We start from the raw sequence: 14,324 nt of genomic DNA on the forward strand, positions 1-14,324 counted from the left end.
AGTCTTACAGTGTAGAACAGTCTTCTTTCCAATGGTTAATAATTGATTTTTCACTTTCCACCTTTCTATCTGATGATGTGTGCAACATTTAAAAATGTTATTAAAAGAGCTTTTTTTTTAAAAGATGTACTTTCATTAGCTAATCAATGTACTTAACCTAATTATTGTATAACACATATATTTATATTTTTTATATCATGGGTTTATTGAGCACAACATTTACATTTTGAATGGTACTGTTATGTTAATGCATATAAATTGATAACCAGGATGAATTTGTATATAAATCCATGTTCATGAAAAGGGAGCCTTCTCATAACTCTTATGTTGAATCAATATTTTGCGTTATAGTTATTCTTTCTGGACATTTTTCACTTTTTCATTCTAATCTTCTTAGGGGTGTAAAACGTCATAATAATTTCATATTTGTCACATTTAGGTATTTTTATTTCTCTAGATTTATCATGAATCTATAATCCACGACTTTCGTCACAGTTGCTCAATCCGCAGCTAATCAGATAAAAAAAATGTAAATTACGTTACTTTCCCTATTTTACCTGATTTAGATTTTTGTTTTCTGCTAATGAGACTGAGTTAATCAGTTTTTACCAAAAATATTTATGCTTTAAATTCTAACATTAACACAGACCAAAGTTTTTTTCTGTGAGAAAGGATGAAATTAAAAGTTACCTGTTGGAAAACATCAGCACCCTCATCGTAGTCCACCACTGTAAAGAAAAGTTTGTTGGAAAACGCCGATGAATATCGCCATGAGTTAGCCAGGACCTGGTACTCCTCATTGGCCTGTCTGTAAGATGACAATAAAAGAATAAGGATATAGAAATGTTAGGTATCAAAGTAAGGAAATAAAGTAGACATACAAACCTTTCATTTACAACATACTGTATATTCTTTCTCTGTGGGGTTGCTGGTTACAATGTACCTGGGATAAACTTTTAACAAAGCTTCTGACTCAGCTTTCATTTACCTCCTTATTAGCAGCTTATCTTAATCCTCTTTTTTATCTGGCAGCTTAGTTTCTTCAAAAAAAAAGAAAGGCTATAATACACTAGTCTTGATTATTAATTTTATTGTTCTAAGTAGAATAAACCTCAGCTCAATTGTATTTAACATATACCATGAACCAGTCCCTGATTGTTTTTTCTTTTTATGTCACAGAAAAAATATAAAGATTTACTTTTCATTCTTTTTACATATCTCCATTTTTCTCTCCATTCAAATGGACTCTATGCGTGTCTGAAAAGTATAAGTATAACATTTATAATTACTGTATTTTCCGGACCATAAGTCACACCTTTTTATCCTTTGTCTGGGTTTGCGACTTATACTCAGGTGTGACTTATAATCTGGAAAATATTGTAAGAAGAAAAAAATGTACAGTCACAGTCAATGTTTTATTGTAATCTCCCCNNATATATATATATATAAAAACACTGAAAAAGAACACAGAAATCATCAAAACCTGTTTTTTTTGTTTTAAACTCAAGCGATACTGTGCTTCTGCTCATTTTTGTGTATATATTTAGCAGTTTTTAGCTGCTCTTTGTCCTACCGAACACATTTCTGTGGTTGAGACGTGTTTGAGCACAGGCCTTTGAGAAAAGATAAAATATTATGCATTTATTCATGAAAATCACAATACTGTAGGAGATAAGCAAACAGTGTCATAAAAGATGCACTCTATGTGACCTCATAAATAGTTAACTAACGGGCAGCTAGGAACAGGGTGGAAAGAGGAGACATGGTCAATTATAACATGTTATAGACTAGAAACAGGAGGACACAATATTCTTTGATTCCTTAATGTCTCTTTAATTATCAATTAGTTAAATTGGAAGATTAATAAGTCACATTTATATTGATTCTAATGAGTTTTATTTTCACATTCTTTTGTTACGTTAGTAACAGGGCATTGCCAGAAAAACATATTCACCCACACGTTGACATGAGTGGCACAAGTCGAACACCCTAGGAGGAGTTGAAAAGTCAATTGACGTGTGTCTTTACCTCTGTATACTATCAGTATAATCATATTTTAATAATAATTTTATTCATTTGTTTATTTCATTAGTATCATAGTAATATTTAATATTTTTCATACTATTCGTAGGCTGCTTAAGCTCTGCTGTTTTATGAGTCAAATAATGAGAATTGCTCTTCTCTGGTCAAGTGGGGGTGAGATAGCTATAAACATTTATATAAACCAGCACAGCAGAAAAGAGCCGACTCTATTGTTTTGTGGCTGAAATTTCTGTAGAAAAAGACTAGGAGAGAGGAAGTGTCCGGGGGTCGAGTAAATAGCACTATATCTCATTCAATGTAACTGAATGAAGTTTTGCAACTTCTTTGAAAAACATCGCACAAATGCATAACATAATTATATAAAATAACAAGTGCCTATATAGCATACAGAACATCATATGCAGTAAATGGGGTTACTGTGTTCCGTTCCTACGGTTCGACAGTGAGATTAAAACTTGAAATAGCAGGAAACTAACAAAGTTTTTTTTTGCATGTACTCCTCCTGAGAGAGAACTAATGAAAATACATCAGGATCAGATGTATGAGTACAGCTATCTTTTGAATGGATAAAAACTACATGCATTGTGGATATGAGGTCTAAGAAGAAAGGCCTCAGTAACTGACTACTTGGTGGTAATACTAACACAGACCAGCATTTCAAAATAAAGCTCCTTTTCTTTCACTGAAAACAAATGAACAGGATAAAATGACAAAACGGATTCAAGAACAAATCCACTTAGAGGGAGGTGTATAATGGTTATGTGGCTTTGTGCTGTTTGTCTCAAGGGACAACCCCAGCAAATAGAGAGAATCACGTGTAAATGAAACTGAAACTGCTTTGGACAATACAATGGACTGCAGACCCTCCCCACACATGATACAGCTGTGTAATTAAGGCGAGTTGAAGTGCACTTTGCACTGGTCTCCTCTGCAGGATTCTTCTGTGGCAACAAAACATAGATGAAATTCCTGGTTTATGCTACACAAACAAGTACAGAGTACATTTTGTTTGCAGACCACGTATTTCTGGTAATGGAGGTTCTTTACACATTGAAATTCTGTGCACATTGAAAGTTTGCCATTTTATAAGCCAAGAAGCAACTGCTAATTTACTTGCCCAGTGCAGACATACTTCCTTGTTAATGTTAAACTGCGGAGAGGCAAACGCCTTTAGTCTCAATGACATTGTAAATAACAAGAACAGCAAATGAGGGCAAAAAATAGTTCTGCAATTTGAATCAAATTGCAAATAAAAACAAATAGAAAGGGATGGGGAAATGTTCTGAAACAAATTGAAAAAAAAAAAAAAAACCAACAAATTAACAAGGTATTTTTCTACATATTGTCCAGGTTGAAACACCTCTGCAGGCAGTGCTTCCCACTTTGTTGAAATCTTGGGGATGTCTGTCGCACCACATCACAACCTTTCTTTCTACCAGCTAAGGCTTTGGGGTTCCCCTCAAACTGTCCTTCAGATTTGGGAAATAAAAAGAACTCCTCTAGTGTAATAACACCGATGCAAGGAGTGTTGGGAGGAATTCTCCCTCAAAATTTAAGTCAGATAGCCCTGAAATAATTTGATAAATGATGTTTGCCAGTGGCAGAACAGTACAACTGTTGGAGCAAATCAATTAGACCTTTTTTTTCTAAATGAAAAGGAAATGTTTTCATAACCCTTTGAACTGATCTCCGTGCAGCGACCTTCACAGGCTGAGCCTTGTCTCTTGTTGGACATTGTTTTTCGTTGTTGACTTTGGTTTCTGAGTCATTTTAGTAATTACTTGACAAATCTCCAAAGACACAGCGTGGAAAAAAAGTATTTTCTTTTCTTCACTCCTGGTCAAAAGTGCTAAGAATTGTCAGATCAATCAGTTAAATAAATACATAATGTAGGAGTCTTAATTAATTAAATTAAGGTCTTAGTATATGAAGAAGGTTTCCGGACTGTTGGGTGCCCTCAGCTTGACGACAGGAGTTCGTTGGTTCTGTTTGTACGTTTATTGGTTTTCTAATTAACTAATTTTGGAAACATGCCATTTTTTATTATTCTAATACTTTACATGTATTTGTTAGTGTGCATGTGTGTGTATTTGTGTATGGAGAGTTACCTGCAAACGGAGCACTGCCTTTGGGGCTGCAGTGCTGTGAACATGACAATAACGGAGTAATTCCTGGGAGGAGCCTTAACGAAGCGCCGGAACTTGTCGCCGTTCATCCTTATGACCGAACGCCGAGAGGACCACTCCATCATCTGGTCCACCTTCTCAGACAGCACGTTCTAAATAAACAGACAATTAAAAAACCCAAAGACACAAGTCCTTAGAATAAAACTGCAAAGCAACAGAGGAGTGATAAGTGGAGCGATGTTGATGACATCGGAATGACAAACACAAACACTCCTATTCTGGTGCTAATACAGCAGCAGCACAGGGAATTCATGAGATTATGCCCTGATTCTAGATGTGTCTAGAAGTTGTTTTTCTGTTGTCTTTATTGTGGTCTCCTTAGTTAAATGCAGACACAACTCAACTCAAGAAAAAGGTCACAAGAGAGTCAATAGCAAACACATACACCTGTATGCAAGTGAGCCAGCTGGTGCCTTTACAAGGTTTAGAAAGTGGATTAGCTAATTATGGAAAAGTCACACAGGACGTTCTGTACTTTCTGGTATAGAGTTTAACTGTGTAAAAGTCAGAGCGTAAAATCAGTTAATCAATGGAATTAATCAATAATTAACACTTAATTATTATAATCTATAGAGAATATATGCTGTATGTATGTATATATACAGTGTATGTATATATGTTATATATATATAAGGAATATGTCAACGTTAACTGTTAATTAATGTAAAGTTGCTGAGTCGAGTGAGCAGTGATTGGGTCCAGTTGAAATTGTGTTCCAGCGGATGTTAGCTTTACCGCTGGATACACGTGTATTTGTACCAATGGGCCCGTACCAAATGATTACACATTTATTTTAAAGTTAAACTTTAAGTTAAAAACGTCAACATTTCCTGCAGAGTTATGTTAATACTCACGACTGACCTTTCAGTGACTCCTGAATAACATTGTGACTCTGTGCATTATCTGAGCCTCCACAAACATGTGCTGTACATAAGCTCTCCAAAGAATTGAGGATGATTAAGGAATTTATTTTCTACATCACTGCACACAGAAAGAACTGTAATGACTCACACTGATAATGTGTCTTTATGCATTTAATATTTTCGGTATTTCAGTATTTAAGTCATCCTTTATATAACACTCCTACACAAACACACAGATTGCAGGCACAAGGATGTATAAGTAGCACTGGTGCGTTACAACATATTTTTCTCTTACGTGCCCCTTTACCATTTATAACCACTACTTTTACCATTATATTGTAGAGTGTATGTTCTTCCAGCTTTTCTATAATCAAACTATTTTCTCCTCAGGAGCTATCTTTTCCATTTTCCAATTTCTTAAACAGTAAAGAAGATCTTGTGGCTTATAGAATGTATAGGTCAAAGCAGTGTTGTTCAACTATGGGGTTGCCAGAAATACAAATGGGGTTATTCGTTTAAAATGTGTGTTAAAAACACCAAACCAAAATGTCTCAAAATTATTTTAGGAGAAATTTCATCAAGAAGGTGAATGAAAACACGTTTCCAAAGTCAGTGCGTTGTCATTTCAAATAAAGGTGAATTCAATACTGACCAGAAAAATCATAGCTATGTTATTTAAAAAAACAAGCAGCACTTCCACACATTTTGAAACCTTAACTCACAGGTCAAATGGACAGTGCGAGTTGAGACGACAGATGCAGGAGAGGAGCGGCAGAAGCAGCAGCAGCGTTTAGATCAGTGAGAAAAGTTAACTGGTGTTGGTGTCTGCACCGTGCAGCAACACCACAAATCTCTTTTACCACCTAAAATTCAAACGCCAAGTGACTTACAGCCACTAATTCAGAAACAGAAAAGGCAAAGTAGTAAAACTACATCAACGTCCTCCACATCGCAGCCATCAATAAGAGATGCATTCTGTAGTACCTTCTGTAGTAGTGCATTTGTTGCTTATATGTTTTGTTTGTGCTGGGCTGTAATGGATCGTCCTTCCATGTTTAATTAAGATTAAGTTACTGCCTGTATATATCTATAGTTAGCCACTACCAGTTTAAACTTCTCATTTTTTATTAATCATTTGTTATTTTTGTATTTATGTTTAATTTTGTATTTAATTTCCAAAAGAGGAACTAAGATTGCTGGAGTGTACTACTTTGATGTTTTCCTTGTTACTTTTTTTTTTTTTTTTTTACCATATTCGAATATTTTACTTTCTGTCTCGAGGGAAGTTTAAAGAGGAAGGTAAAAAAGAAAAACAGAAATATAACATTTGCTGTTAATTGTGGGCAATTCATACAATGTGATTCCAGAGTCAATGTGTACTTTTGTTAAATAATTACGATTTCAATACTGATAAAATAATGTCATGATTATCTCACAATCAAGCAGCCCTGGTACAGGGAAGTTCAAGGCAGAACTGATTGATGACTAATGACTAAAGGGTCGGAGGTTGTTGGTGGGGGGGCGTGACTTATCACTTAACTCCCCCAAAGCACTAACAAACTTAAAAGCAGGATTTTAAATCTTTGCTGAGACTGTTTTTTGGGGTTTTTTTTTTTTTGCAAGTTCAGTCTATAAGGATGTGACCTCCTCAACCAATTACCACTGGACAAATCGTACAGTATTAGTATTGTAATCTTAATAACATCAATGTCCATGGCCTAAGATACTCTGTGTATAGATAAACTAAAGAGAAAAAAAATAACACATCTGCTGACACCAAGAGTGAAACAAATACAGTACATACTGTAAGTTACCAATACACAAGCGGAAAGCATTTAATCACATATTGAATGTGTTTCTGTTTCTGTTTCAGTCCGTTCATTAGATAAGGTACCATTTCCAAGCCTTGGGCTAAAGCCTATACAACTAATGTGCTTTGAAACAAACGCCTCCATCTTTTCAGACTGCGTTCTCTCATATGCAGATATATTTTTCCAATTAATTGCAGCTGATGTTTGTCTCACCATGATGGCTTGAAACATCTATGGATGTGTGAGAATTCCTTTCTTTAACAGATTAAAGCTTCTTTAACTTCACGGTGTGGGTGTGACTTTTCAGATAGACTGTCATAACTCTTCTATAGAGTGCCTCTCTGAAGTTTAGAGTCTGTGTGTGTTGTCAGCGATTTCAGGTTAACTTTTAAAAATTCACCTGATGTTTCAAGTAAGGATTTTAGGAGGACTCACTGGCATAACTTTTAAGAAGAAAATAAATGTGATTATGATAAAAATGTTTCAGTCTTCTAGAGGATATTGAGTTAAATTCCAGCAGGGCAAGTTGGGGCCATCACAAATCATTCACGATTTCTTTTTTCTCCCAAGGATAAAATGTTGAAAAAATAAAGAAGTTGGCAAGATTATTGTTCTATCATCTCTCTGGGCATTGTGTGTTCACAAAAAATACCTACTAAATACTAATACTACGATGTATACAAAACTCCACAAAAGCTGAAATGCAGATAGTGTGATTTGTTATACATCTGGTATTTCTTTCACAACATTAAAGAAGGCTAATGAATCTAATTGTCTAGTCACCCTGCCCATCCATTCTGTTCCCTTCCCTTTCCCAGTTTTGCTTTTTTTTTTTTTTTTTGCTTTTTGCTTTTGTTTGTGTTCATAGATATTCCTTATCTGGACAAATTGTATGGCTCCACTCAGATTCATGGGACATCAGTGCTGTATGATTTTGTTATAAAGGCATTCCAATAAAAAACTAGAACGGACACAACAGGGCAAGAGGCCAATCCAACTGGAAAAACAACAGGGAGTCAACACAAGCACAGAGGAAGCATATGGTTACTATAGTGTTCCAGCAATAAAGCCAAGAGGCTGGGGGTACGATAAATAAAATGAGGAGGAAGTGAAAAAGTAGGAGGGAAGCAGAATTTAAAAGACAAATGGCATCTTAACATAAGGACATAAGGGAATATTTACTTTATCAGAATAAGAACTAAGTCACTGACCCTACAGGAAAACAGTTCAAGAACAAAAATGACAATAAACAAAAACGTTTAAAAAAAGTGCTCATGCAAAAGGCTTTTGTGTGGTTCTGTCTGATCCAGCTGACTCTCTGCTACCCTCCATGTTGCTGCCCTGTGTTTCTCACACTCTGGCATGCTGCACTGGTAAAACCAAGCACAGAATAATAAAATGTGTTCATAAAATGAAGGTTCCTTTATCTGCCCAACCATCCTAAGGGTAGTTAGGTTTTCTTTTTTATTTGTGCATACAGATTTATATTGCCAACTCTATCGCCAGCTAGGCAACAATGACAGTAATCTCATCCCCGCATTTCTGGTTTTAGCAATAAAAAGTTACAAGTCGTGTCTCTATTTCCATGAAGTATGGTAAGTAATGACCGTGTCATTCATGATTGTATTCATGATGTTACTCTGCATTTTATTTTGTGTGTGCACAACAACACAATAAAAAGATATTATCAAAACTAAACACACAAAGCGAAAGAGCAGTTGGGTGTAGATTACAGCACTAGCCTATAATAATAATAAAAAAACTTAGAAAGAGCAGTTACTGTTTTAATGCCAAAACAAACTTACACAGCAACATTATGATGCCTGACAAATTCAAATGTAAAAGATAAGAATTACTGTTGAGGCAGCTTTAATTCAAGCAGCTGAATAGATAGCTCTCTACATCAGACACACACTTGCAGGTTGTTTTTTAATACAGGAACCGGAAGTTTTGATTTATGTTGAAAAGTAATCTAAAGTAGGCTTGATCCTATTTTATAAAAGTAAGATGTAAGATGGCGTAGGATATGTAGAATTTTATTTTGAGATGCATGGAATGAAAATGTTTGCCTGAAACTGAAAACCGAAAATGAGAAATCCAAAGCTGAAAAATGAAACAGAAAGAAATGATCTCGTCAAGTATAATTTCCATAGGATGGCTTTGACTGACTACTAAACTCTTAAAATCAAGGAATTGCAATTGCTTAAGGGTTGAGGTGGTGAAAGGTACACTCATAGTCTGTCAGCACACCTTTCACTGAGATATTTTCGGATCCCCTCCACTCATCGCAACTGTGCTTGATTTGCGTTATAAAGATCATTACTTTACGGAGAAGCTCACAGCGCAAGAGAGCAGTGCGCCAGATGAGGGGCAGGCATTCTCGTTGTCTGATATGTTCTGTGAGATCCTGCAAGTCAGTGCCTCAAATAATAACAATAGGTTGGATATTCTGTTCTGACTTCCTATGTGACTATGAGTCGATTTTATTTTTCTAAAGTAACTTTCGTAGAATTTTGACTGTACAGGACCAATAAAAATGACCTTACCCACGTAACTCTGTGTCAACTATTGATTGTTTAACAATTGTACCGCTGCAGTAGCTAGTTCATCATATTTCATAACTCCACTGCTTGCACATGAAAAAAAAAATGGAGAAAAATGAGAAGATCCAGTGGGATTATGTGAACATTAGTTGACCGTGTTTGAATAACACCTTGATCAATTTAACAAAAGCCTGGCTACGTAGGCCTGTCGATAACATTCACCAACCTCAGGGACATACATCAACAGGGTGACATCTGTGACCTTTATCTTGCTCGCGATTGAGGCCATGTTTCAATCTGGAAATATTTAATGATGTTAGTTGATGAGAATAAGCGACTCGGGACAAAATGGTGTTAGAGTAAATAGTTTGAACTGACTAAAGACTACATCAGATGAACTTCCCATTTTTTGATCTCCAAGAGAACAGCCTTGTTGCCATTTAACCTTAAATTTTGAGGCAACCATTAACTTCCATTTTAATAACCTTAATATCTCTAGTATTACGCCTTTTATTCATTTTCACTTTGTTTCAATATAGCAAGGAGTATGTTGTACCAAGAATTTTTATATACTTTTCTGGTCCCATATGGTAGAAAATGTACATGATATTTCAACTACATATTTTACACATTTGTTCATTTACTTGTCCATTACATTAGTTGATGGTTAATGTAAATTTAATTACCAACATACCTTGGTAATACAGAATCTGTGTTTTTTTTTTACTTACAAAGAATTACTGCTATTGTCTAAGCCTTAGCTCTATGTGACTCACTGTACAGGAATTCAGAAGGTGACTTTTCAGTATGCATTTATGGAAAGTCTTGTCGCTCATGCTGTTGCCTTAAAATAGATTTACTTGAGGTCACTGGGCGGCCAAATACAGTCAGCATCATCTGATGTTTTTTCATCAGCAATAAATTGAAAATGGTCCAGGTCCAGCCTGTGACAGTTAGCAGCATGTAATAATGAGTTTGCAGTAACAAATGAAGGACTCAGGACAACTCATCCCTACTTACTCTATCATAGGCATATCTAGACCACTGCACAGCAGTAATTCTATCACACAAAGCACTTACCTGTGAAGTAAGAGTGCTTTTGCAAAAAAGACAACAAATAAAAACCAACAGAAATGCTTTGGCCCAAATCTTACCTAAGATAAATTAGAGCACCACCCTTGTCCGAGCATGCTTAATACAGTCTCTCAGTTGACTAGGAAACTGACTTTGAGTCATGCCCCCCGACCATGATACTGTCACAAACCAAATTTAGAGTTTTGCTCTAAGACGGAGTTGAAATACCTTGTCTCAAACACTTAAAAGACAAAAACAAAAAACAAACAAACAAAAAAAACCTTAATGTAGAAAAATAATTGAGGGTTACACTCACATTCAACAAAAGTCATATCAAGTCCAGGCATACACAGCATACCATGTTTGAGGAAATAATAGTTGCAATAACAAAAACACACTCTGCACAAGTTGCAAATTACTGTACAAGACCGAACAAAATATTTGCATCACGAGCAACAGAGTACGACAGTAAAGCCCAGGGTTATCGTGGCCCAGTCTGATAAAAACAGCAATTTATGACGGATTTAAGAAAAGTAAACGTTATGCAATTATATATAAAAATGTTAAGTAGTTAACACTGCCGGGAAAGTGGAGCACAAAGTTAGACATAAAACTGAAAAAGGTTTTTTAAAAAAATCCCTCAGCCCTACAGAAAATTAGCAACTGAAGTGGAGGGAAGAGAGGAAAAAGGGAGGGGTGTTGGAGGAATAACAGAAGCAAAATGACTTGGGAACATGAGCCATCAGTCATTGGGAAAGCAGGCCTGACACTACCGCATCAATAATTCAGATGACTATGGCTAATGAGCAAGATCCTAACAAATCACCTCAGAATTCACTTTGAGAACATTTCAGTGAGCAAAATATGGTGCCATTATGGTTGTTTTCCAGTTGCTATTTAGGGTTTGCCGGCAACCACATTGAAGAAAGAATAGGAAACAAAATTCATCTCACTTAAACCTTTGAAACATTCTTATGTTTTCTAAGAAAAATGGGCACAGAAACTGAGCTGAGTTTAATTAGGAACCAGGGAAAAACCAGAAAATAAGAGGTCATGTCTAAGAAGACCCATTTAAAAGGCAACATACATGTTTTAGCAGAAAACAGCTTTGAAACGAGTGTGTGTGTAAACACTGAAAGTGGAACAACAGCTGAACACAACAAACAAGTCACTACGTAGTTCTTAGTACTAATGGAATTACTAGTAGGAGCCTGCCCTGTTCACACAGATATACTGTATTTGTCATAGAGCAGTTTAAAATTATTAATTTTTTATCATTTTAATATATGTAGAGCGAACAAAACAAGAAATAACTGTTTTATACATCAGCTGACCTTGTTTTTTCAAACAACAGCTCCAACATCATTCAACAAAAATAATGCATAATAACAGAATAACAACAACAACTCACAAATTACATAAGCACAGCACTGTTCCTTAAGTGCTTTATGTTTATAAATGTTCAAGCTCAACAAAAAACATCAGTTATTTCTTAACAGTTGCTCTAAACTAAGAATGTAACAATGCACTCAACTCACAATACGATATACAGTATGTGTGAGGACGTTTAAGTTAAATTAATATGTTGTTGTTCTCCTTGTTTTTGAACAAACAAGTTACTTACTCACATAACACTTAGCATCATAGTGCTCTGGTTTTCAATGTTTCTTAATGGACCTAAAGACTACTTAGGTATTATTCATATTTTATGTTAAGTATTTAACACACAGATGTAACAGTCTTTAGTATCCAATAATCTTCTAAATGTGTCCTTGACTGTGATAGCAAGCCTACTATGTTGCAAACTCTATATCTCTGTAGATATGTATCTCCTCAGATATACAATTCTCCTTGACTCAGACTCACTGGCCAACCCTTTCTCTCTTTTTTCCTTTGACTATATATGGCTTACTAAAGGAAATGCTTACATTTGTTCTTTCTTTGTGCTGTAGTCAGCCTTAAGACAGAAGCTCAACATAAGCTAGATATAATATCTAGCAGGGTTTGGGTGATGAATGAGGCAGTATTGAAGGGATATAAATATTATTTCATTCTCTGCAACTATTTCTTTTATTCCCCAAAGGGCGTAAAGCAGGATTTAAGAACCAGGGATCCAGCCCTGCTGCACCTCTATTGCTTCTTTTTTTTTTTACTATCTTAACATATTTAACCATTTTTCTACTTTTAGGACTTCATTTTAAACTCTTCACTATACACATCCAAAAGTGAATTACACTCGACTCTATGACAGCAAAAGATATTAAGATTTTACCATCAGTTCTGTGAGGGTCTAATATCGCCAATATCTGGAAATATGAATCTGATTGAGTGTCAAATGGGGCTCCTCAGGTATCTGTTCGTGTTTGTGGACTGTGTTCAACCTAGATGTGCTACACTGGGCCAATTTCTGCAAAAATTTAATAATGATTATGATGACATGAAAATATATCCACTATTGTCCCCAAGTGACTGTACTCCAACAGAGTTGCAGTATTCCACAGTGCTGTACATGTATAAAAGTGTTAATGGAACATAAACCTATTTGTACATGAACCCAGTGTTTCTGGATTACAAATAAATTGCATATTTGAACACATGTATCATCTTTCTTTTTGATCCACTTTTATTTGTGGTGGGACAATGACACAGTTTATCGTATTGTAAATGCATAACAAGGTCATGACACGTACTGACAGACAGAAGTTTAAATCATCAATTTTAGGTAAGGAAAGCCGCTACAGTACCTTTCTGAATATTATTAATTAATTAATATTAAAAATTAATTAATTAATCACAAAGTAAACAGTAAAAACGATCATTAATATTAATGAATGTAAGTATTAGAAGATTGCAGTGATATGACACATTCATGTACATGCATTTAACGAATTTACAAAACTAAATCTGGTAGGCATCACTTGCACAGACGGTAATATCATTGTAATGGGATTAATGGATACGTGAAAAGGCCATTACATGTGTCATATGCACTACTAATGTTGAAACAATTGTATTATCACAAACGAATACCAAAATTAATCACTGAACGATATATTTTGAACCGTGTCACAGTGAAGCAGTCTTTTAGACCATTATGCGACGACACATTTCAGACCTGTCAGGTCAGGCTAGCTTAGTCTTAGTTCCTGGTTCGGCTAAAACAGACCTTAGATAGCCGTAATACATCTATGCCATCACAGATTTCCACATAAATTGACCAATGACTGCGTCTGTTAAGGGCAACGTAGAAAAAGAAGAAAAACTGGTAATATTTGTCGTTAATGTGTGATTCTCGCTGGCATTATTGGTTGCTACAGTTAAGCTACCAATAGCCGACAAGAAGTATTTCCTGCTCATTTCAAAATAAAGTTACGAACGAACGCGCACGAACGACACGAGTCCAACTAAAATGGAAGAACTAGTAGCTTTTAACTTTCTTTGAATGAAAACAACTACAAATTAACCTGTTTTACTACACTGCATAAACATCGTATCCTTGCTATTGTAAATACTGTAATTTACATACAACACGCAAGCAGGTGTCGATGAGCATTCTCAACATGTGATAAAAAGTGCAAACAGGAAGCACTGTGCATCTTACATCATATTATTAGAACATACTGGCATCGGTTAAATTGAGACACCGTGTTAACAGTTTTGGGAAGTGACTTCCGTTCTAGGTAACTAACCTTCACGAGTTTGACAAACACCGGCAAATCGAGCTGTTCGTGCATTTCCTTGAAAAAAGAATAACAATAATCGTATAAATTGAACGAGTTGTTACCTCCTTTTTCTTCTGACCTC

The 14,324-nt window shown here is 35.5% G+C and overlaps 1 protein-coding gene across 1 annotated transcript in view; it reads right to left on the reverse strand.

Annotated features, from left to right (window-relative positions):
- Positions 1-14,324, reverse strand: part of tusc3 (tumor suppressor candidate 3) — a 31,979-nt gene extending 17,655 nt beyond the window's left edge. The window contains exons 1-3 of the mRNA XM_008317486.1: positions 14,305-14,324; positions 4,152-4,321; positions 691-808 (exon numbers count right to left, since the gene is read on the reverse strand). Of these exons, the coding sequence (XP_008315708.1) occupies positions 691-808; positions 4,152-4,294 (261 nt within the window). The 5' untranslated portion in view covers positions 4,295-4,321; positions 14,305-14,324. The remainder of the gene's footprint in view (positions 1-690; positions 809-4,151; positions 4,322-14,304) is intronic.

Source organism: Cynoglossus semilaevis, chromosome 9 (genome assembly GCF_000523025.1).
Source record: "Cynoglossus semilaevis isolate Cse_v1.0 chromosome 9, Cse_v1.0, whole genome shotgun sequence".
In the NCBI taxonomy this organism is placed as follows: domain Eukaryota; kingdom Metazoa; phylum Chordata; class Actinopteri; order Pleuronectiformes; family Cynoglossidae; genus Cynoglossus; species Cynoglossus semilaevis.